Consider the following 21,814-nt stretch of genomic DNA (forward strand, 5'->3'; position numbering starts at 1 on the left):
GGTGAGCTTCTGAAAACATACTTTCTAAAAGGGCTTTAAAAATCCATTTCTGTTGTTAGCAGTGAAAGTTGGAGTTTACTCACTCTGTGGCTGGGCAGTATTTATTCCAAGTCTTGCTTTTTCTAAAATAAAACTCTCAGTCAAGGCATTAGCACTTTCTGAAAATAAAACTCTGCTTCTCATCCTTACCTGGAATATCTAAGAAGTAAGGTGTCTAATATCCCAGGTCTCTCTATTTTGATTTTGCTGTGGTTTGAGAGCTCTGGAGCTGCTATAAGCTAGATGTTGTGGAGTACTGCAATTGCATGGAGCTGTAAGAAAGTGAAATCTTGTGCTGGAACAGCTACATTGGGGTTTGACTTTTACCGTACCCTGTAGTTCATGTGGGGTTGTCTTTCAGCTGCCCAAACTGGAGTGGTGTTGACCCTGAGGTGCGGGAGCAGCTGACCAGGAGGCATGAAGATGGGGAATTTTGGTAGGTATCGCTGGGTTTCCATTCAGGCAGAAGGGAATGTCTTCTCTGCTTTTTTCACACAGAGTAACCTCTCCCAGTACACTCTCCATGATGAGTGGGCAAACTCACCCTAAATCCCAGTGCTAAATTGCAGCTGGAGAGAGGGAGGGTAGACAAGGCGGTTGTGTAGGAAACCTGTCCATCCTAAAGAGACCTTGTCAGTGGCATTGTCTCCCACAGGATGGCCTTCAACGACTTCTTGAGGCATTACTCCCGTCTGGAGATCTGCAATCTGACTCCAGACACCCTGGCAAGCGACAGGTATAAGAAGTGGAGGCTGCTGAAGCTGGATGGGAACTGGAGGCGAGGAGCCACTGCAGGGGGCTGCAGGAATTACCCAAGTAAGAGAAACTTGAGAAACCCTTTACGAGTTCACTTGTACTTTCTCCAGGAGCTTCTTCTGGGAGCTGGTTTGGGGTGGCCTATGGAGGAGGAGTGTGTACCTGGGATATCCAGGACTGATATCCAAAAAGTGCAAGCGTTTGGGAAGTGTGGCTCCCTGGTTGGGGTCTGGTTGTGGTTGTAAGGGCTGGGGTGAGGGAGTGTTATTCCTTCTCACAGCTGATTTTGGAAGTCAGAGCCACCCCTGCCCTAGCTGACAAGTATATATCTGCACAATTGCTTTCAAAGAAACTTTTGAGCAGTTTGCATAAATCCACTTCCCAGACACTTTCTGGACAAATCCACAATATTTAATCAAGCTGGAGGAAGAAGATGAGGATCCTGATGATCCTGAGGGGGGCTGCACTTTCCTCGTTGGCCTGATTCAGAAGCACCGGCGGAGGCAGAGGAAGATGGGAGAGGACATGCACACCATCGGCTTTGCGATTTATGAGGCAAGTACCCCTGTAAATGGGGTAGGGCAGTTCTCAGACTTTCTGTCAAAGGGATTTCTATCAAAACTCAGTGGGTTTGAGTTGGACACCAGCTGCAGCAAGGAAATTTAGATGTTTAGAAAATTATCCTCCATAAAAACAGCAGTCAAGCGTAGGGGCAGGTACCCAGACAGGTGATGGAATCTGCATTCCTGCAGATATTCAGACCTAGGCTGGACAAGGTCCTGAGCAATGTCATTAACTTGGATAATGGCCTTGCTTTGAATAAGGGGTTGGACCAGATGACCTACAGAGGCCCCTTCCACATCTATAATATTCTGTGCTTCTAAATGGAGGAGCAGAAAAACTATTTAAAAAATAAACATTACAAGTGCAGAAATCCAGTCTCCCCTTCACTTGCCAGGCTGTGGTGAAAAGCAGCAGAATGAGAGCAGTGTGGTAGGGACGTGACCCTCGCTGGGACACCTGAGCTAGCTTGGGAAGTGTGAAACCAGCAGCAGAACCAGCCAAAACACCTGTAAAACTCTTTCTGTTGAACTGAAGGGTCAGAGATGTGTCTGTGGTAACTCCTGAAGCAGGATATTCTATACAGAGCTGCAAAGCAGCAGTGCTCAACTGCCAGTGAAAATAGCAGAAACCGTCTTGCCTGTGGGTTGCTCTGTAACTGTAGGCAATATATGCAAGATGTGCTTTCCCAATATCCCAGCTTTGGAAAAGCCTGACAAAGAATCTGGTCTCTGTAGGCAGGTGAGGTTTAAAGCAAAGCTAGGTCCCCTGAACCCCTAAGGAAATGGAAAACTGCATTGCTGTCTTGCTCGGCCCCTGCCTCCTCTCCTGATGGCGGAGAGGTCAGAAGGGTGGGAGGGGGAAAGAGAAGGTGGGAAGAAATAGCAAAGGAAAAGAGTCTTCACAAATGTAAACTGGGCTGCAGGGTGGAGGGGAAACCACGACCAGCCGGGCTGTGCCCTGGCTGAGCCTCGCCAGCTCCAGGATGGAGCTGAGTGCTGAGCCAGTCCCCCTCCAGTGGAGCCGCCTTTTTTCAAAAGTGTGGATATACCCGCTAATCAACAGTGAAAAGAAGTAGCCCTGGAGCTGCCATTCAACAAACATCTAACTCTCCTTTTCTCTTTGCAGGTGCCCCCAGAGGTACGTGCCATACGTGGGTGGTCAAGGTGCAGAGCTGGGGCTGAATGGCTTGTGGGAAGAAATGGTTCAGAGGATCCTCCTTCACTGCAGGACAATATTGAGTCTAAAGTTAGAGGCCAGTTATTCTGGAAGGGGCCTTGAGCCCACGTGGCATTTTCAGAGCATCTTGGGTTGGGATAAGAGCTCTCTGTGCTGCACAAACCCACCAAAGCTGCTCTTCCACGGGTCTTCTCCCAGCCCAGACCCACACCTGCTCCCCGACCCGGAGCACAGCTGCTTTTCTCAGGATTGTGCAGAGTTCCTGTTCAACACACAACTAATAGTCCAAGGAGGTGTTTCTTTTCATTTCCCTAAGCTCTGTCTTTACTGGTTTCTCTGTCTCTACCTGCAGGTGTAGGTAATGCACACCCTGGGGAGCAGAGGGGGGGTGCCGAGCAGTGATGCCTGTGCAGCGAGAGGCAGGGCTGCAGGCACCTGCCAGCTGTTGCTCCTCAGAGGAACAGTGAGGTTGAGGTTGCTGTACCTGTGAGGGTGCATGCAAAGCAGCCGGGGCACCTCACAGCTCCCGAGGCTATGCTCAAACCAGCTGCTCTTATGTAAAATGTGGTTTTATCAGGAAAAGAAATGGTGCTACTGGTAAATTAAATTTTTAAATGTACCTTTTGAATGCTGTAGTAGTACTCTGGCAGCCACTCAGCTCTCACCTTAGTGGTCCAAAAACCTGATTTCCCCAAAAGGTGCAATTTTATCTTCCACCATGGCAGCGGGTCTGACAGGTTTTGCATTCTTAAAAAATCTGGGAGGACAGGAAAGGGGAGGTTTCTGAACCATGTAAATTCCTGATGGTTGCTTCTAGAGCTGAGATAGCCTACCTATAAGACCCTGCGCAGAGGAGTTTGTTTTGGAAGATGTTGCACTCCAAATATGCTTTTATAATGCATAATGTTTATTTTATTCTTGGAGCCCTCCATAAGCGGGCTCTCTGCTTTAAGGCAGCCTGACCTTGGAGGCAGAGCTGAGCTGCATTCTCCTGGTGGCAACAGCTCTGGGGACCAGAGGGACATGGATCATCTTGCTTTAAAGAAAAATAGTTGGTGGAAGAATTTGCCAAATGTCTGCACACGCCTATCATCATCTGCAAAACATAAGCATGACCCAAGTGATTTATTGAGGTGATCTGCAAAACACATTTGCAGCTGCAGCTCAGGAGTACTGTCGTGGGATGCACCCACCCTTCTCTCTCCTCCCTTTCACTTCTGTTGAAAGGACATCTTTGCCCCTGCCCACCCCCCCCCCCCCCCCCCCGTACATAACTAATTATCATATTTATTATATTTTTAATTTCTAAGGGAAAAATGTATGCAAACTGGTGGCTTTTTTTTCCCTTTTGCTTTTCTTAAGTTTTCTGGACAGACAAATATTCATCTCAGCAAAAACTTTTTCCTGACCAACAAAGCAAGAGAAAAATCAAACACCTTTATCAACCTCCGAGAAGTGCTGAACCGGTTCAAGCTCCCTGCAGGAGAATATATCATCGTGCCCTCCACCTTTGAACCCAACAAGAATGGGGATTTCTGTCTGAGAGTCTTCTCGGAAAAAAATGCAAACTCCACGTATGTAGCTGTTTTGTAACCATGTAAGAGCGGTACGGGCACATGGGCTCTGATCCCTCTCTTGGGCGCGGAAGGATGGAGCAGCCCAGGCCTGGGGTACATCAGCTCCCCACAGGGAGGGGGGTGCACGGTTGTCCTGCATGGATGCGGTGGCAGCAGTTCTTGTTTGTCCCTAGTTGCTCCATGTGCAACTGAGGAAAGTTTGAATAAACTTAGCAGGAAGGAATAGTGGAATAATAATAAGAATTCATAGAATACAACAAAATATTGATACTGATGATGATGATTATTATCACCAGCCCTACCTGGGCAGATGTTTGTAGTTACTGGGTGGTGGACAGCGGGGTGCCCCAGCACAGGTTGGTCTGTGGAAAGAGGAAAGCCCCAGAGGGCAGCAGGCTGGGCTCTCTCTCCGCTTGGGAGACAAACACGTGTGTGCTTGTGGTTGTCTGGAAACACACTGATCGCAGCAATTGATCTCACACCTTTGAGATCAGGCTGGAAAAAAATTCAAGATATTTGCTCAACCAAATGATACCTTTGATAAAATTAAAGTGAGTTTTATTGGAAGTGGCTGAAACCACACCATTAGCTGTGAAGCCATGAAAAAATTTAGACATGTCGCATCTTAAAGAGCAGCTGGGCTAAAGCCTTGAGAAGGGGTGTGGGATCTTTCCTATTGAGTTCCCTAATTCAGAGCAAGCAAAAACCTTTCTACTATCCTCTAATCTTTTGTTGTGTGTTTCTGTAGTGGTGAGAAAACTGGGATGTCAGTTGTGTGAAGGCACATCCAGCTTTTGATGGGCCCTTAGCAGTGCTTACACAATCTGTAGGTGTGATGCTCCCAGAGCAGCTGGGGGGACAGCGTGAAACACTTCTCCCACTCTGGCATGTCTGAATGACTTCAAGGCTCTCCTTTTTTACTGTTTTAAAGGAAAAAAAAGACACAAAAGAAAAAAGTGACTAGATAAAGTTTGACGTGCACCCAAGAGCCTGGTCCTGGGGTAAAGTCTGTAGGCCAGTGGCACTAAGTGACCCAAAGGGTTATGTCTGATCCAAAATCCTGTCTGTGGCTCTGCAGGACATTGCATGGTTTGTAACGTGTTTTAAAACCCTCGTTGTCATCACTAGCAAAATACTGCCTTCACTGGTGGTATGCAAGTGTCTGTGGCTGGTGAATCTGGTGACTTTTGAACACCCATTGTTATTCTCGCAATCTAAAAAAATCCCTCTTTAACTGAAACTTGAAAGAAGAGCACCAGATAAGTGACTTGTTTTGGTTTTAATATTGATTTCTTTCTCTTTCTAGGGTTATAGATGATGAAATCGAGGCCAATTTTGAAGAGGTATATCTTAACTTGAATGTTTTAAATGGAGATCATTTTGCTGTAAATCAGTGGGGTTGGGGTGCCAGTTCCCTGTGCAGGCGGTGTGTGTCCATAGGCATTGTCAAGAACTGTTGCCCCACTTTGGAAACAGATTTTTCAATATCCATAGTTGAATGTCCAGCAAATGGAAACATCATAAAGCAATAACGGAAACCTGTTGTCCTTCATCCCAAGCGGTGGTGAGCTTGGGCTTCCCGTCTAGAGAGATCAGGTGGTCTCTGCAGAGGTAACTGGAGCCGTGGGAAATTCCCTTCACTCTCCAGGAATCCAGGAGATTCTAGCCTTTAGCTTTTGGCCATGGGGTGTTTTTGGATGTGATGTTGTTTCTATAAGTAGTGGCTCACCATATGTTTAGTCTTGCTGGAGCTGGGGATGTTTTGCCTACTAATGCATCTACCCCTCTGTGTGACTTTTTTCTTTCTTTCTTTCTTTTCTTTTTTTTTTTTTTTTTCAAGATAAGAACTTACAGTTTGCTTTCTTTTCTTTAAATGAAGACAGCTTGTCCAACAGTAGTAGTAGCAGCAACAGTGAAGTTCTGAATTTGATAGTAATTTCTTCAATAAAATAAAGATTTTTTAATTTTTATTTTTTTTTTTAGTGAAAGCCATTGCAAAAGTTTTTAATTCTTTAGTGTTTGCAACACCAGCATTTTGAGGCACCCCTGAAAATAAAATTGATTCATATCAAAGCAAAAGTAAAACCTTCAACTTTGCCATTTAAATTGTGTTTTACTAGGGGCAAGGAAATGCATTATGTCCTTCTCGGGCGGAAAATTTCCTCCTTTCCATATTCTTTGTTTCTCTCTTCTAGACCGAGATCAGTGAAGATGACATCGAACCCAACTTTAAAAAGCTTTTTGGACAGCTAGCAGGAAGTGTGAGTATTTTTCTGTTAGCATCTTGCTGGTAACATGGGTAAGTAGGTAAGAGAGACACCTCCCCCAGGATGGAGGTTAATTCTTGTGCTGTGAGTCAGATCTCAAGCATGTGCATAATTGTGCGTGCAGAAATCTGTGTAACCATCTGCTTCCAGAACGGATTTGTGAGCGCTTCTGGCTAACAGTCTTCACTGTCTTTGAACTGCAGGCATGGCTTTTATCTCTGTGTGTAATTCTGTGTGTTGGGCAAAGCATCTGGTGCAGATGCATGGGTCCCTCTGGGAGGCAATGAGGGCTGGGCTGGGCCTTCTCCCCAGGCTGCTCTCACCTGCCCAAGGGCTCGAGCAGACCCTGGTGTGCCAGTGCCTGGGAATTGGTGGTGCTCCTGGGAATGGGAGGAGGAGAGAGTTTACCACTTGCATTTCCATCCAAGCAAAAGGAATTCCAAGGGATGTTTGAACTTGGCCAACTCGTCCAAAGGAGTCAGAGGCTGCTTATGAGACGGTGTCTGCAGCTGACAGTGAAAAACTTGTTGTCATCTTTTCCGCAGGATGCAGAGATCTCCGCCTTCGAACTGCGCAACATCCTGAACAAAATCATGGCTAAACGTAAGTACCTTCCTCCAACTGGGGCTTCAGCTGGCCACCAGCAGGTTTCCAGTGTGGCTGTGAGACCACAGAGCGCACCACTGACCAGGGCAGAGTCAAAGCCCAGGGCTCTGCCCAGACCTGCAGCTTGGCTCTCCATATGGCCGCAGCCAGGTGCTATTCCTGCTTCTTCAGGGGGCTGCAGAAACACTGGGGCTGCACCCACGCTGAAGGTGTGTGCTTCACGGGACATGTGCTTTGGCAGAGTGCATATGCGTGGCTTTTATCCCAGCATCAACTACTGGGAATTGGCTGCCAGGAAGGATGGATGGATTTGATTAATGCTTGATAATAATCAAGAGGAGTTGTTGTTACTGCTTTAGTATTGAACCACTCAGGATTCAAACAGTAGCCCAGCCAATGGTCTGGGGTGTCCCTGAGGAGGAGGAGAAACTTTGAAGCTCTGGGCTTCTTTTCTGTGAAGTGATTCAGAGCTTGGCTCTGCGTTATTTTCCCTTCCATTAAACAGTCCTGGAGAAATAAGTGCTTGGAGAAAGAAGTGTCTGATTTCCAAACTGAAATCTTAACCAGGTAGCCAGGGTTGTGTCGTATGCCTGTGCGCACCAGCCAGTTAGCAATGATGTATTGCTGGTTACCAAGCTGGATTTGATCTTCCCTTGCATGAAGCTGCCTACCGCTGATCTCTGTAGGTCAGGAGTCCTCATCATCCACAAAAGTCCACCCTTGTCTTTGCAGGCGGACAGTAGGGGCAGGAAAGCCTTCTCTCTGCCCCTTGCTTCTGCAGCACACTCACAAACCAGTAACAGGGCTGTTTGCTGGGGGAAGCATCACAGCCAGCTTTCACCCTAAGCCTTTTCACCGGTTGCACAGGAAGCCACCGGCGACACGGACCCACGTAGGGCTGATGTGTGCGCGCTGCTTGTGGAGCTCAGGAGCCATATTTAGGAAGGTGCTGTGGTACGGCAGGCAATGATAAACCTGTCTTTTGCTCTTTCTTTACAGGCCAAGATATTAAATCTGATGGCTTTAGTATTGAGACATGCAAAGTAATGGTTGACCTGTTAGATGTATCCTTTAAGGCTGTTCCTAGACGTTATTCTTCTGCCTGTGCTGAAGTAGGTGAGCTGCTTCTGCAGTGGTGGGTCCATACTGATGTGCTAATGGTTCCTGAGGTGGAAAAGCTGGTTTTACCCTGGTTCTCCTGACTAAAAGTGGTAGCCCTTGCTCTCACTGCTCACTGTGGCACATGCATTCTCCCAGGCAGTGGGGAAAATCCATTATGAGACAGGACGATCTGCTTTGAAGTCTTCCCAGCTGTTGCGTGTCCCGGTTTAGCTGGGGACAAAGTGGTGTTTGTGCTGGGGAAGGCACGGGGCTCTCAGCACGGTGTGAATGGCTTGGCTGCAGAGTCTGAACGGGCACATCTGGGTGCACCTCACTGCTCTGTTACCTGGCTGGAGTTGGAAAGGGCCTTGTAAGCCTTGAGGACTTAGCAAACAGAAAATGAGGGAAACAAACACAAGAAGCAGAGGCTACACTGAATTTTAGGAGCTTTTACTTTTAAGAATAAGGGCAAAAGTACAGGATGAAGGATCAGGTCTAAGAATAGTTCAGCTTCTCCGTGCAGCGGGAGTTGAATTGCATAGTTATAAGGGAAAATTAACCAAAACAAAATGATGTTCTGCTATAATTTGATGTAAAATATGGCAGTCCGTAGGGACTCCTTAGCAGTTTTTGGGAGTGATGCCATGACCAGGTTCTTTTGTTAGCTGTTTGTGCAAGAACTTAATTTCTCCAAATAACAGGCTTGGCTGCAGCTTTTCCTGTTTATAATCCAGACTTAGGACTCATGCTTCTGCAGCTGCAGGTGTTGAACCAACTATGCAGAACAAAATGGCATCATCTCAGCTGTTTTAAGCATGCATTGAAAATACAGAGCTACCAAAGGAGGAGCAGAAAGAGCTTGTGAACTGATCACAGTTTAAATGAAACAATCCTCTTACCTATTTAGAAAGGCGTCTTGGACAACAGGATAAGTCCTTCAGAGAGGACTTGCATCCTTTTCATAATTGCACTATTTTTTTTAAGTATTAAGTCACAACTGCCCATGTAAGTAAACCCAGCACAGGGAGGGCAAATGCCTTTTCCTTCCCTTCAAAGAGATTCCCTTAACTCAAAGAAGAATGATGGGAGCGGTAAACTGGGGCTGAAGGAGTTCCACACCCTGTGGACAAAGATTCAGAAATACCAGGTAAGACACGACCCTTCTGGGAGAATATGCAATTAAAGGTAGAGGTGGCTGCAGGCTGATTTGCCTTGTGCAGTGTGTACAGTCACACTTCCCAAAGCAGAGACTGCAGCTCAAAGTGCATTTGTGTCCTCAGTCCCCCAGGATTTGTCCCTTGGAGGCCGGGGGTGTGACTGCTGGTCCTTCAGGTGCTGGGGCGAAGGGCTGAAGGAGGGGCTGCCTCTCCTCCTGCCTTACTCCCGGAGGGGTTTCTGTGCTGTTTTAACTCGTGTCCAAATATGTTTAGCCATTCCACTTAACAGCATGGGTCTGGTGTCAGTCTTGCCGCTCTGGTAGTGACAATGCCGTTTTGCATGGGCATTCAAGGAATCCTCTGGCGTCTTTATCTGCTCTGGCTGCTGCACTAAAACCACTTACTTTCTAAAGCCACTTTTAGATGAACTTGGAGATTAAGTACCTGGTCCTTCAGACCAACGTTGCAAATGCTCCTAAGTAAACGGCAGGCTGCATTTCAAAATGTTCTTCCTCTGACGAAAGCCAAAACGCGCTCTGAATTATTGATAGATTTTGGCTTTGGGTTTTGTGTTCTGCAGAAAATTTACAGGGAAATTGATGTGGATCGATCTGGTACCATGAATTCGTATGAGATGAGGAGAGCACTGGAAACAGCAGGTATTTATATTGGTCTGTCTCTTTTTGGGTTTATATCGGTTTCAAGCTGGGTTGATAGATGCTCACTAGCCTCCGGTATATCACTTTTAAGCTGAAAAATCCTTGTTCCGAGACCTGAAAGGCCTCTCTTTAATCTGGATGCTCAGCCTGGGCTCTTGCCTCTGTGAAGCAGTGTCTTGCCACGCAGACACACTAAAAGCATCTCAAAGGAGTGACAGATTTCCAGTTATTTTCTGTAGTGACCAACTTTTGGAGAAGCACAGGGTAACTGCAACAACCTGGTCCTCTAACAGCAGGCTGTTGTCTTTCACTCTCCCTGGGTATGTATGGGTTTGCCATAAGCCGGTAAAACCGGGATACTGTGACCTAGGGAATGGGAGTGGCTTGATTAAGGAGTGATGCTCACAAGAATGTTAAAAGAATTTTGAGTCAGTTTGCTTCTGCCACCACTGAAAAGCAAACCTGAGTTATAAGGGTGAGTGAGGCAGGTATCATAGAGCCATATGATCCCAAATTAACTTGCTGATCTTCTAGAGCCATCTTAATGAACGTCCGCGCTTGGGGTGTATGGAGCTGTCCCCTCCTGTCACGCTGCAAGACTGAGGCAGCGTTTCTTGTCCCAAAAGCTTAGATACTCTTTGGAAATAGGGACCCATTTGAAACAGAAAGCCACTGCTTCATCTCGGGTCTCAGCGGGCCGAGGCTGGCAGCTGTGTCGTCACCAGGGAAGGACCATGAGCTGGAGGAATTGGCTCCGTCCCCTGGGGAGAGGAGCGCAGGTGTGGGAGCACACGCAGCGGGAAGACCACACGTGACCTAGTCACAGCTCTAAATTGCTCCAAGTACAGAAGGTGGTGTGGGGAGTTTCCAAAATGGAGCAAAAACTCTTTTTTGAGCATTTAAGCAAAAGCAGCTAATTGAATTTCTGGCAGTGTGTAAGGTTGGAGGATTTTTTTTTGTTGGTTGGAGGTTTTTTGCATTTTTGTTCCTCTTCTTTTTTAAATCCTTGACATATTTGTAGGTTTCAAACTGAACTGCCAGTTACATCAAATCATTGTGGCTCGTTTTGCTGATGAAGACCTCATCATTGACTTCGATAACTTTATCCGGTGTTTGATTCGGCTGGAAACCTTGTTCAGTGAGTACACGCTTAATAACTGGACAGACTTTTGTGTTTTCAAGTCCAGGATAAGTTACTCAGATAAGTTTGTAGTGGAGCCAAGGCAACTTCAAGGCTGAGCTGTAAGTCTGGAACCCAGTCCACAGCTTCCTCCTGCACCCAGGAATTGGCCTTTTAAGCTGCTGAACCAGAGCTAATCTTCCATGCAAACACCAAAATGTTAACTTAAAAGAAAAAGGAAAAACAGAACTCTAACCACTTACAAATTGACAAATAGTGTTAATGGTACAGACTGAACTATTGAAGCATGTTCAGTCTTGTTCTTACACACAAGTGTGCAGTGACTTCAGAGTGGCCCCTTTGGTTTGGGGTGTTGGGGTGTAGATCACTGTAGAATTTTAGATTCTGGGACTACATTCCTTTTTGATCCTGAAGCACAAGGCGGGGGAAGGCTTTGCAATTAGTTCCTATATTCATCCTTGTCCGTCATCTCTCTCCTACCACAGAAATGTTTAGAAAACTGGATACTGAGAAAACTGGAACAATAGAATTGAACCTTGTTAATGTAAGTTCACTCGGCTCTAAAGCATTTGTTTTCAACTTTTTTGGGGGGCGGGGGAAGGGGTTAACAGTAGAGACTGTCCTGCTCTGTTCTGACTGATTATGGCTGGTTATATGTATTCACGTATATGCTGGATTTATATAGCTTGTATATTTATAAGCAGACTTAACAAAAGTTATCCTTCTTTTAAAAAATGTACTTATACCACATTGCATTCTCTAACAAACAAAGCTACTTGAACCAGAAGCCACTTATCCCTTTCTGGCAGTAATTTTGGCTGATACCGTATGCAGGCTTCCTCCTAGCATTTTCTGTCAACGGGGTAGATGTAAGTGCAGGAGTGACTCTTGGCATTGACCATGCCTGCTTCTTCTGCACCATGTGTGCTCTGCAGAAAGGACTAAGTTTGGAGAAAACTGCCCTCCTAGCTGTGTTTGACTTGCTTATTGCCTGAACATAACATTTCTGGACCTAAATGAGGCATGCACAGATCATCCCAAAAGTCTTGAGACTTAGATGAGATACAAATTTAAATCACTCAGGAAAGATCCTAAAATGACTTCTGTAATTCAGCCTTTCTTCCTCATGCCAGAAATGGGAACACACATACTTGCTACAGGTATTTTTACTAAACTTAACCATAGGCCATTTTCCTCTCTCTTGTTATAGTGGCTGTGCTTTACGGTCATTTGAGCCACTGACATCAGCTCAAGAGACCACAAAAAGAGCAAGAGGAGGTGAAGATAATCAAGCCAACATACAAGTAACATCCTAACGTGAATGTGCCTTAACTTACACATGGCAAACTTTGCACACAGTTATAAGAAGGAAAGCGTTCTATTTCAACAACAGAAAAAGCTGCAGCCTCATTTTTATGGCTCTGACTGTCTTTATCTACTACTATATATCCACTGTACAAAAGCTTTAATTTAGTATAAACCCTCGTTGCAACTTTTGAAAATACTGCTTTGCTAATATCTTTGTGTTTAAGGTGTTTTACCTGACTTCTGGAAGAAAGCTCATTAAAGCTTCAGCTATTCAGGTTTTTGAATAACAGCTCCATTCCATCCTGGGTATCTGAAAAGGCAAAGTATTGCGTATCTCTGCACACGGGTGTTTAGGTAAGATGCTTTCTGTCAAGCCCCACCCTTGTTCTGGTTAAATATTTTTTTGAAGAATTTGAGTAGCAAACATTAAGTCTTTTCCTCCTGACCACTGATGTGCCTGCAGCAGGAGGCTGTTGCCAACTAGACTCTTCCAAGAGAAAGCCCATGCTGTCAGGTGGAATCCTGAGTTCGTGTATCTTACTTATCTTCCTTTGAAATATAAGGAAGTATTTAAATAAGAACAGCAGAAGTAAAGTTTGCAAGACTGTTATTCCTTCTGCAAATAATCCCCTTAAGGAAAGACTTGATCCTCTCTACTAAATAGTGTTCATTATCAAATTATTGTTCCCAAATAGACATAAAGGATAGTTCCATGGGAAAGGCTTGAATTGGAAAATACTTGTACTAAGTTTTTTTTCCTTAAGCATATCCCTTAACCTTAAAAAGTTAAAAAAGGTTATATGCAACTTACAGATTCAGGTTAAATTTTAAATGCAGAAAGACTGTCTTGAACGAAGGGGGGAGGAGGAGTTCAATTTATACAGAAAGCAGTTCAGTGTTAGCGAAGGTAGAACCGCAGTGTGTCTTACCAGCATTTTCAGATGGCCTAATGTGAACTTGACACTAAAACAGCCAGAGTTAAAGCTTAAGAGGAGACAAAAGTTTAATGGTATCACAGTCAAGTAAAAACAAGTAAGTTGTCAAGGACTACAGAAGTTTCTACACTTAGTTTTCAAAGTACAAAATACAATAAATACATGAGGCTGTTTGTAAAAAGAGGAATCTAAAACTACACTGTCTGTTACAGCACATAATATTTTGAATACATAGAATTCCTAAGATGCTACAGCATTTTTAAAAGTTATTGCTTAATGGATTGGTCACGTGGTTGTCACTGTTTAAATGTTTAACAAATGTTCTGCTTCCAGCAATAAGCATTTGGGTGCTGTGCACATACCATATTTTAATTTCTCCCATCTGGAAAAAGCCTGGAGATAAATTTGGACAAAGCCAAGTTCTCCATTTCATGACGATTCCTTCAATGGTAAATCAAAAAGGTCCTTGTATTTAATGCAGAAAAATGTGAAACTTTTCTGCCATGTTTGAAGAAGTCAGAGTGGGTACTCGAACATAATGGCTCGCTTAGACCAAAGGCAGCAGAATTTCATTTGCTTGTAAGCATTATTTCATCTTGTAGAATGCCCTCATCCATTTGCTAATGCATCAATCCTTCATTTGTTTTCCAAGCACATTCTTCATAGCTTTCAAATTACATTGTCATTGAAATAAGTCTCATGATACTGGAACCAACACAAAATGATTTTTTTTTTTTTGTAAGTCATCCATGATTAGTACTTCAAGAATCTGGCTTCTGTACTATTTCACGCCAAGCTTCTTTGTCTAGGTTTAATCCTTGGATACAGCTGAGGGTAAAACAGAAACAAGATTTAAAATGTTAGTGCTTTAAAAGGTGACTTTTTTTTTTCTAAAGAAATAAGGAAAGAAAAATGTCTCTTTGGTGCTACAAATCTAATGTCATCTTTAGTAACAAAAGCATGGGTATAAAAAAACACCCAAAGCACTAACAAATATACATTTAGCATTCTTAGATGAGTTTCAAAAAATACTAACCATGTCAGTACAAAAGGAAGGTTATGGAACAGCACATCACGCAGTCCCTTCAGCTCTACCTAGGTGGGTGGGCTAGGAAAAGCATGTGGCTTTGCAAGTCAAGGGACTTTTGTGTTCAGTGAACCATAGGATTTTCTGGTTTTATAAATGAAAATAGAGTGGTATTAAAGTCTGTTTTGCTTTCTCTCTCTCTCAGTGCCTATCAGCCTTTACAGATCTATAGCTCTGGGCAAGCTGGAAACATCAGGCTGCATGAGGACCATGGAACTGCAGGAGCTCAGCTTTAATTAGCGGGTAGTGGGTGGCCAGTTAAATTCATTTAAATGCCCAGCAGTAAATCAGTCGCTGCCACACTGTGGCCCTTGAGCTACGCCCTTGCTCTTCACACAGTCGGGCTACACACAGAGGTACAGAGACCGCCTTGGCCTCAGGGTGGTTATTGATGGGCCACAGCGTGCAGCGGTGGCAAGATGCTTGGGAAGCTCTTGGTTCCCACTAGCAAAGGGCTTGGGAAACAGCGACTGTTCTGAAAAGCATGGCTAATGGCATATAAAAACAGAAGGATACACTTCGTATGATTACGAAAGATGAATCCTCCATGCTCTAAACAGCAATGCATGTCTACATTACATCCTGGGCTTTGCAGCTAAAGTTCTCCTTAAAGCTGCCCTCTTCTCTCTCCAGCCAGACTCTGCCTTTCTTCCCTTTCACAGTCAGCTAATGATCAAGGGAAGGCCAACAACTTCACCCACGAGGTTTGTCTCGGCCTGCTACAATTTCACCACTGGCAGAGGTGCAGTCAGTCAGTCACAGCAGTGTAACACCTGACAGTGTTCAACAGATTTCATTTGGTATTAAGAAGTCAGTGTTTTGACAGTATTAGCTTTTCTGCATTCAGGTTTAGAGCTGTCGCACAGCTTTGGGAGAGAGTTAGTCACTAAGAAAGATAGAGTACTGACGCAGATGATTTAATCCTTGTATTTACTGCACCTAACTGCAAAAGGATAAAGCAGCTATGATAAAAATACAGCTTAATATAAGACTATATTGAACTACTCTTTTCCTCTGTGCTGAACACCTTGGTCTAGATTTCAGCTGCTCTAAGAGCGCAGTAATTGCTACTGAGAATCCCAGAGAATACTTCAGCAGCAGTACTAGAACAAATGAGCAGACGCAAGAGCAGAACAGTTAATACTGGGCTTGGGCTGTTTTCCCAAAAGGTTCTGTTCAGACTGCATTGCGCTTAAAAGGAAGAGCCATGATCCCCAGTCTGAGCGGTGTTGCCTTGTGCTTCTTGCTACAGAAGCACGGATGCTCCTCGCGTTCTTACTCACCTGTGCCTAGGCTGCCCGTGCAAGCATGTGAAGGAGCAGCACATGCACAATCCACCCTGGGGCAGGGAAAAAAACCCACCAGCTGCCATTTCTGACCTTTTTGTGCAGGTGTAGTGGGTTTGCATGGTAGCAGGGGGGCTACAGGGGTGGCCTCTGTAAGAAGATGCCAGAAGCTTCTCCCCCATGTCAGATAGAGCCAGTGCCAGCTGGCTCCAAATACAGACCTGCCGCTGGCCAAGGCCAAGCTAATCAGCGATGGCGGCAGCACCTCTGGGATAGCACATTAAGAAGAAGAAAAAAAAAAAAATAAACCTGCACCAGCAGCGGAGAGGAGTGATAATGTGAGAGCAACAACTCTGCAGACACCAAGGTCAGTGCAGGAGGAGGAGTAGGTGCTCCAGGTGCCGGAGCAGATTCCCCAGCAGCGCATGATGGACCCACGCTGGAGCACTGTGTGGAAAAACTGCAGCCCGTGGGAAGGACTCACATTGGAGAAGTTAATGGAGAGCTGTCTCCCTCCCAAGGGAGGGACCCCACACTGGCACAGGGGAAGAGCGTGAGGAAGAAGGAGCAGCAGAAACCATGTGTGATGAACTGACCGTAACCCCCCTTCCCCATCCTGCTGCGCTGCTCAGGGAGAGGACATAGAGAAACTGGAAACCAAGTCAATCCCGGGAAGAAGGGAGAGGTAGGGAAAGGTGGGGGGATTTCTGATTTGAATGTCGTAAGTTAAACTGTTTTCCCCAAGTGCAGGCTGTTTAGCCTGTGACTGTAATTGCCGAGTGACCTCTCTGTCCTTACCTCAACCCGTGAACCTTTCGTCACATTTTCTCTCCCCTGCCCAGTTGAGGAGGGGAGTGACAGAGCAGCTTTGGGGGGCACCTGGCACCCAGCCAGGGTCAACCCACCACAGCAGGGCTGACGACTGCTTTCAATTTAGGTATGTTTACATTTGGAGAGGAAAAACTGAACAGCAGTACTACTTCAGGGAGAATTTTATTTTGGGTAGACCTGACCTGAAAGTGATACAAAAATGAAAAATGATTTTGCATTAGATATAGTTGCTCTGCAAAATCTGACCAGTTTAAGGATTATCTGCGTGAGACGGGAGGTTCAGCCTCTTTCAAGCATCACACATCAATCAGCTAAAATTCACAGTGGTTAATCTTTAGCATTGGCAGAACCTCTTATCTCCAGCAGCAGGGCAACTGGATATGTAGAAAAAAAGGGAGTTTATACGTGTGCCCATCTGCTATAGTTTTCTAGCAATTCAGCCATGAGGAGAGAGTACTAAAACCTGTGTACAGATAATACAAGAGGTAGTATGGAAGGTGATGAGGAAAGGAGAGGCCATTCATTTAAGGCCTTTGACATAGGGTTAAATATTACTTAAAGAGCATAGGAGAAAAAGATCTACCTTTATTTGGCAATATGATCTCTTTTTCAACACTAGGGAAAGAGATAACCGTAAAATTTTGCAGTGTTTGTCTTAAAGCTCCCTGTGAAACCACCTCAGATCACAAGGTGCACGGCCTGCACCCGGACAGGGAAGGATTCTAACTCATTCTTCATATAAGTTTCAGTTCTTCAGACCCTTTCTGTGCCAGTACATCACTTTCTAGAAGAGGAGAAACCCTGTTCTGTTCACATGCTCAGCAAAACCTTACGCACGCAGCATGGTCAGGTATTTTTTTTTTCCTCCTCTAATATGGTGAGAGACAAGGTTAGTCTCAATCTCCTAGATATAGCGGGGTGGTGATACATGTTGTTCTTTATGCACCATTAATAAAGTCTGTGTTAGGTATCTAAACAGAGGGTGTTAACCCACTCTGCCAAGGTGTTCAAGTCTCCAAATGAATAAATTGAGAACGTCAGCTCCCACCTCTTGACCTCTGAAATTGCACCTAACCGACATGCGTGAGAATAATGCTGTGTGTACTTTACATAGTGGGGTGGTTGGGGTTTTTTTGACTTTAAAAATATCAAGGACTCACCCCTAGCAGGTTACGGGGAACATAACCTTCCTTGTCATTCAGCCGTGCCCACCACCATTCAATTTCATCTTCATCCTCCCGGCGCAGGATTGTCATGCAGTCTCCCTCTTTCATCGAGAGCTCATCGTCGTTCTGAGCCTCATAATCCCAGAGTCCATAAATCACTCCTTTGTTCATTATCCCCATTTTCTCCTGGACTCCTGCAACGTTAAGAACACAGAGCAGCTCAATAAAAAAGTTGGGTGGGGGAAGAAGACAAAAAGATCAGAGTTGTAAAGACTGCTGTACACTTACACTGGAGAGCAGTCCACCGGGGTGGGGATGGGGGTGCAGCATGACAACAAAACACCATCAAACAAACAAGAACGAACCACAAAAATCCCAACCAGCCTCAATTCCCACCACACGTAGCGCCTTGTTGTCATCAACCTACTGAAAGTCAGCCCTGGCACAGGCAGCACTGTGAAGCCCTTGCACCCGGCAGACAGATTCCTTCCTTACACATGTTCAAATGGAACGCAAGTTAAATGGGGAGAGGAGCACTGACTGGTAAAAGGTTGTATCAGGCCAGTGCTCACACTTCCCACACCTAAGCAATGAGCAAGCGACACTTGTTAGTACTCTTAGTTCACCAGTAATCACTTTCTGTCAATGGGAGGTGGCAACACCTGCTTATGAGGATCACCATTGTCATTTTGATGCTTGAGGTGTCATTTGCCACCCCTGTCGCTTTATTTCAGAATTTTAGAATAAGCTGCATCCCTGACCTGTACCCAAAAGATTTGACTGCTACCTGCCAGCTGCTTTTGGTTAACCAAACACTTACTCAGCAGTCCTGAATTTCAAACATTAATTGTTTTTGGTTTTGTTTTTTTTTTAAAACACCAACTTCAGAAACACAATTCTGTTAAAATTCTAGACCAAGGTGTTTTGGAGTACATGCATACACCTTGCCGATATTATTTAGAACTTGCTTATTTTACAGCTATAGCCAAAGATGGACCACTATTATTTCTGTGCACATTCCTCAGCTTCTAAACAGCAAACAGGAGAAGATACCCTAATGAATCATTATGCAAACTTTCTCTTAGGTAATTATTCCATTTTAAACCCCTGAATCCTACTGGGGTTTTTGTTTGGGTTTGGTATCGCCAGGAGCAAAGAGCACATTGCACATAATTTCACAAAACTTGTCATCTCCCCTTCCAGCTCTTACCTAGTACAACCTATCTTACAGGACTCTTACCTATGTCTGCTCAAGGAAGCATCTGCTCAAATCCAGTTCTTTATTTCTGCATACCAGCTCATCATGTAAAATTAAATTACTTGCACTACTCTGTTCAGAGCGTCTTCCCTTGCTTTGTATTTGGTATAATTAAAGGGTTGGCAAGAGCCGCACTCTGCACCTGGGGGGAAGGTAAGCCTGAGCACTGGCAGCAAAGCAGGCAAAGAGGAGATTCACACAATGGATCTGGTCTTCTAAAAAAAGTGTTGTCACACCAGGGTAGCAGTGAAAACGTGCTTTTAGGGACAGCACAGGCATTATTATCTTAGAAAGTGAAAGATTACATACTTAAGCAGCATCAGACTTTTCATTTAATCAATGTTAAAGGACTAGTGGTTTTATTTAAACCTCCCCGTACTTGAGGATATTCAGTATTGTGCATCATTTACAACAAAAACAAATAAGGTGAATCAATTAATTACATGTGTTTCTCACCTTACAGACAAGTTTAGAGGGCCAGGCTATGTAAAGATATGAAAAGATAGTTTCTCTGTAGTCTCACTATGTGAATAAAATCTCATTTTAATATAGGATTTCTTTTTAAGTGCCAGAGAAGAGAAAGGCCAGAAAGATAGTCAAATTCAGTGGTTGCTAACCTCCGTTAAGGCAGAAACTTGGCAGTACCTTCCTTTGCTCTGAAGTGCACATTAGGAAATATTTCTCATTTAAAGACACTAGGCGACAGATATATTACTGAGATATCCATACCACTTTTATTTTTACATTAAAAAGTACCTCTGTGGTACGATTTGCCTAATCATCACCTCATGCTAACGTGCTTGTCAATGCACGTGCAGAACTCAAGGTTTTTAATGTAGGGAAACCTTTTGTTACTCAGATCTTCTCTACAGGTTGAATGTTATGAAGTTAGTCTTGACAGACCTCTTCTGTGTCAAGAAGTTGGCTAAAACCTCTCCAAGAGGAACCAGAGGCATGGGCATGCAACTCAAGTGTGCAACATACAACTCTGTGTTTCTTTGGATGAGGAGAAGCGCCGGGTGAGTCCCTAGCATGCTCTGGAACTCAGTTGCCATCACTTACCATACAAGAACTGGGAGCACTGTGTGTAGCCTTCCTCCATCTCCTCACACTTGTCCGCAGCTGTCTGCATGTCGCTGTAGGTCATCGCAAACACCGCTGCGCCTGACTCCACCAGGAACTTGCACACCTGCACGTTATTGCAAGATGCTGCACAGTGTAACGGGGTCCTGCAAGCCAAGAAGAAGGTAACACAGTGCTTACACTGCTCACAGCAGCGCTGACAGACTCCTGGGAGCAAACCACTTCTGGGGGTGACCTCCAGCAGTCAGTACTGCGTCACTGACGGCTTCCCACCAGAAGCACTCAACCCAGGATGTCAAGAGCAATTTTCACAGGTAATAGGAGTTACCAGGAGCTGCTTGAGCCCTAAAGCCAGGTTTCCATATGGATCTCTCGTTATGCTACCTTTTTATAATCCATTAACATTTTAGGAACATTCATTAGGGCAATAAAAATTAAAAAAAAAAAAAAAATAATAAAACCCTGATAAATCCTACTGATGCCATACCTCTTACAATCTAGACAATTATTTCCAAGACTTGACCTGGTGAACAAGTGCAGGACATTGGGATAACTACTGAGGCTGAGGGACCATGAGCATCTTTATTCAGTCTCAGGCCTTAGACACCTTTGTTATAGGCAGAAATAATAGTAAAAGCACTGCCCGCTGCACCAGCCTCTGGTAAATAAGATCCCTAGCTACCTCTAAGAAAGTTCTGTGACCCATCATCAGTTGCAGGTCTGGTTTGTAGGTTGTGATTTTCTGCTTGGCTTTGTTTGTAAGTTGTCCGAGTACTGGACAAAGAATTGAGGAGAGTTTGCAGGGCTAGATAATGCCCACACGTGTAAGCTGGAGGCCACCTCATGGAGAGGACATCGGGAATTTCAGCAAATGGCTCGTTATGCATAAGCTGTCTTCAGTGTCTCAAAGAAACAGAGCTGTTTCCCGACAACTGTATCCACCCTGCTGGGCCTCACGCACACAGTTTTATCATACAGGGACTATTAGTATAATAATGTGTCTATTTTCTCCTCTGCGCATTCTCATATGATGCCCCACAGAGAACTGCTGTTGCTCTACTGCGGAAAAGTCGTTGTCAATTCTACAGGAGCAAAGAGAGGGACCTCTGAGCAACCTGCAGCAGCCCCCAGGCCACAGCTCTCTTGTGGAGAGCACCCGTAAGGTACCACTCCACGAAAGCCTTACCACCCGTCGCTGTCTGCAGCATTCACGTTCACCCCAAACTGCACCAGGAACTTCACGATTTCCGTGTGCCCAGCGCACACGGCGTTGTGCAGTGCCGTAATCCCTTCATCGTTGGGCATGCTGGGATCTTCAACCTACACAGCCAGAAAAGGAGCCATTCACGTTCTGGTGAAATTCCCTACAATAAACTTCTCTGCACATACAAAAATGAGTTGTCTTTTTCTGAAATATGAGCTTGAGCCGTATTTCTATGAAGGACGTGAGCAACAGGCAGGAAACTACTGCAGTAGCCAATCTCACAAGACGACTCATAAGCTTGCAGCCTCCTTTTAACGGGAAGAACCTGAAGTGGTTTAGAGAAATAGTATCTTGATAACTTAGTAAAAGCATTTATAACAAATTTCCGATATTTGCTTTTTTAATTGTAAGCAAAATTCACATGGATTTTGCTTATGAAATTATCTGATAACATGCCAGACAGGGTACGAAACACTACATAAGAAATAAGGAAAAAGCTGTCCTGCAAATTTATAGTTTTGGTGCTTGATACCCAGTGTGGCTTTAACTAACACACTTTTAAAAATCAGCCTCCGAGCGGCCATGTCCTGCCAGGACTCATCTCCTCAAGGGC

General features: G+C 44.8%; 2 protein-coding genes across 4 annotated transcripts in view; one reads left to right on the forward strand and one right to left on the reverse strand.

Annotated features, from left to right (window-relative positions):
- The window catches only part of LOC119155993 (calpain-2 catalytic subunit), a 28,036-nt gene extending 14,826 nt beyond the window's left edge, over positions 1–13,210 (forward strand). The window contains exons 8-21 of the mRNA XM_037405200.1: positions 401–475; positions 695–855; positions 1,181–1,350; positions 2,485–2,496; positions 3,898–4,109; positions 5,419–5,455; positions 6,308–6,373; positions 6,925–6,982; positions 7,985–8,049; positions 9,165–9,233; positions 9,824–9,902; positions 10,924–11,040; positions 11,529–11,587; positions 12,254–13,210. Coding sequence (XP_037261097.1) covers positions 401–475; positions 695–855; positions 1,181–1,350; positions 2,485–2,496; positions 3,898–4,109; positions 5,419–5,455; positions 6,308–6,373; positions 6,925–6,982; positions 7,985–8,049; positions 9,165–9,233; positions 9,824–9,902; positions 10,924–11,040; positions 11,529–11,587; positions 12,254–12,277 — 1,204 coding nt within the window. The 3' untranslated portion in view covers positions 12,278–13,210. The remainder of the gene's footprint in view (positions 1–400; positions 476–694; positions 856–1,180; positions 1,351–2,484; positions 2,497–3,897; positions 4,110–5,418; positions 5,456–6,307; positions 6,374–6,924; positions 6,983–7,984; positions 8,050–9,164; positions 9,234–9,823; positions 9,903–10,923; positions 11,041–11,528; positions 11,588–12,253) is intronic.
- A 126-nt stretch (positions 13,211–13,336) lies between these two features.
- TP53BP2 (tumor protein p53 binding protein 2) overlaps positions 13,337–21,814 on the reverse strand; it is a 55,401-nt gene continuing 46,923 nt past the window's right edge. For 2 of the 3 annotated variants that reach the window (XM_037405197.1, XM_037405198.1), the window contains 4 exons: positions 21,184–21,317; positions 19,977–20,143; positions 17,651–17,850; positions 13,969–14,114 (listed from right to left, as the gene is read on the reverse strand). In XM_037405197.1, coding sequence (XP_037261094.1) covers positions 14,073–14,114; positions 17,651–17,850; positions 19,977–20,143; positions 21,184–21,317 — 543 coding nt within the window. In that variant the 3' untranslated portion in view covers positions 13,969–14,072. Of the gene's footprint in view, positions 14,115–17,650; positions 17,851–19,976; positions 20,144–21,183; positions 21,318–21,814 lie in introns of all 3 variants that reach the window. The other variant, XM_037405196.1, reaches the window with a different exon arrangement.

The sequence above is a fragment of the Falco rusticolus genome, chromosome 12 (genome assembly GCF_015220075.1).
Source record: "Falco rusticolus isolate bFalRus1 chromosome 12, bFalRus1.pri, whole genome shotgun sequence".
NCBI lineage: Eukaryota > Metazoa > Chordata > Aves > Falconiformes > Falconidae > Falco > Falco rusticolus.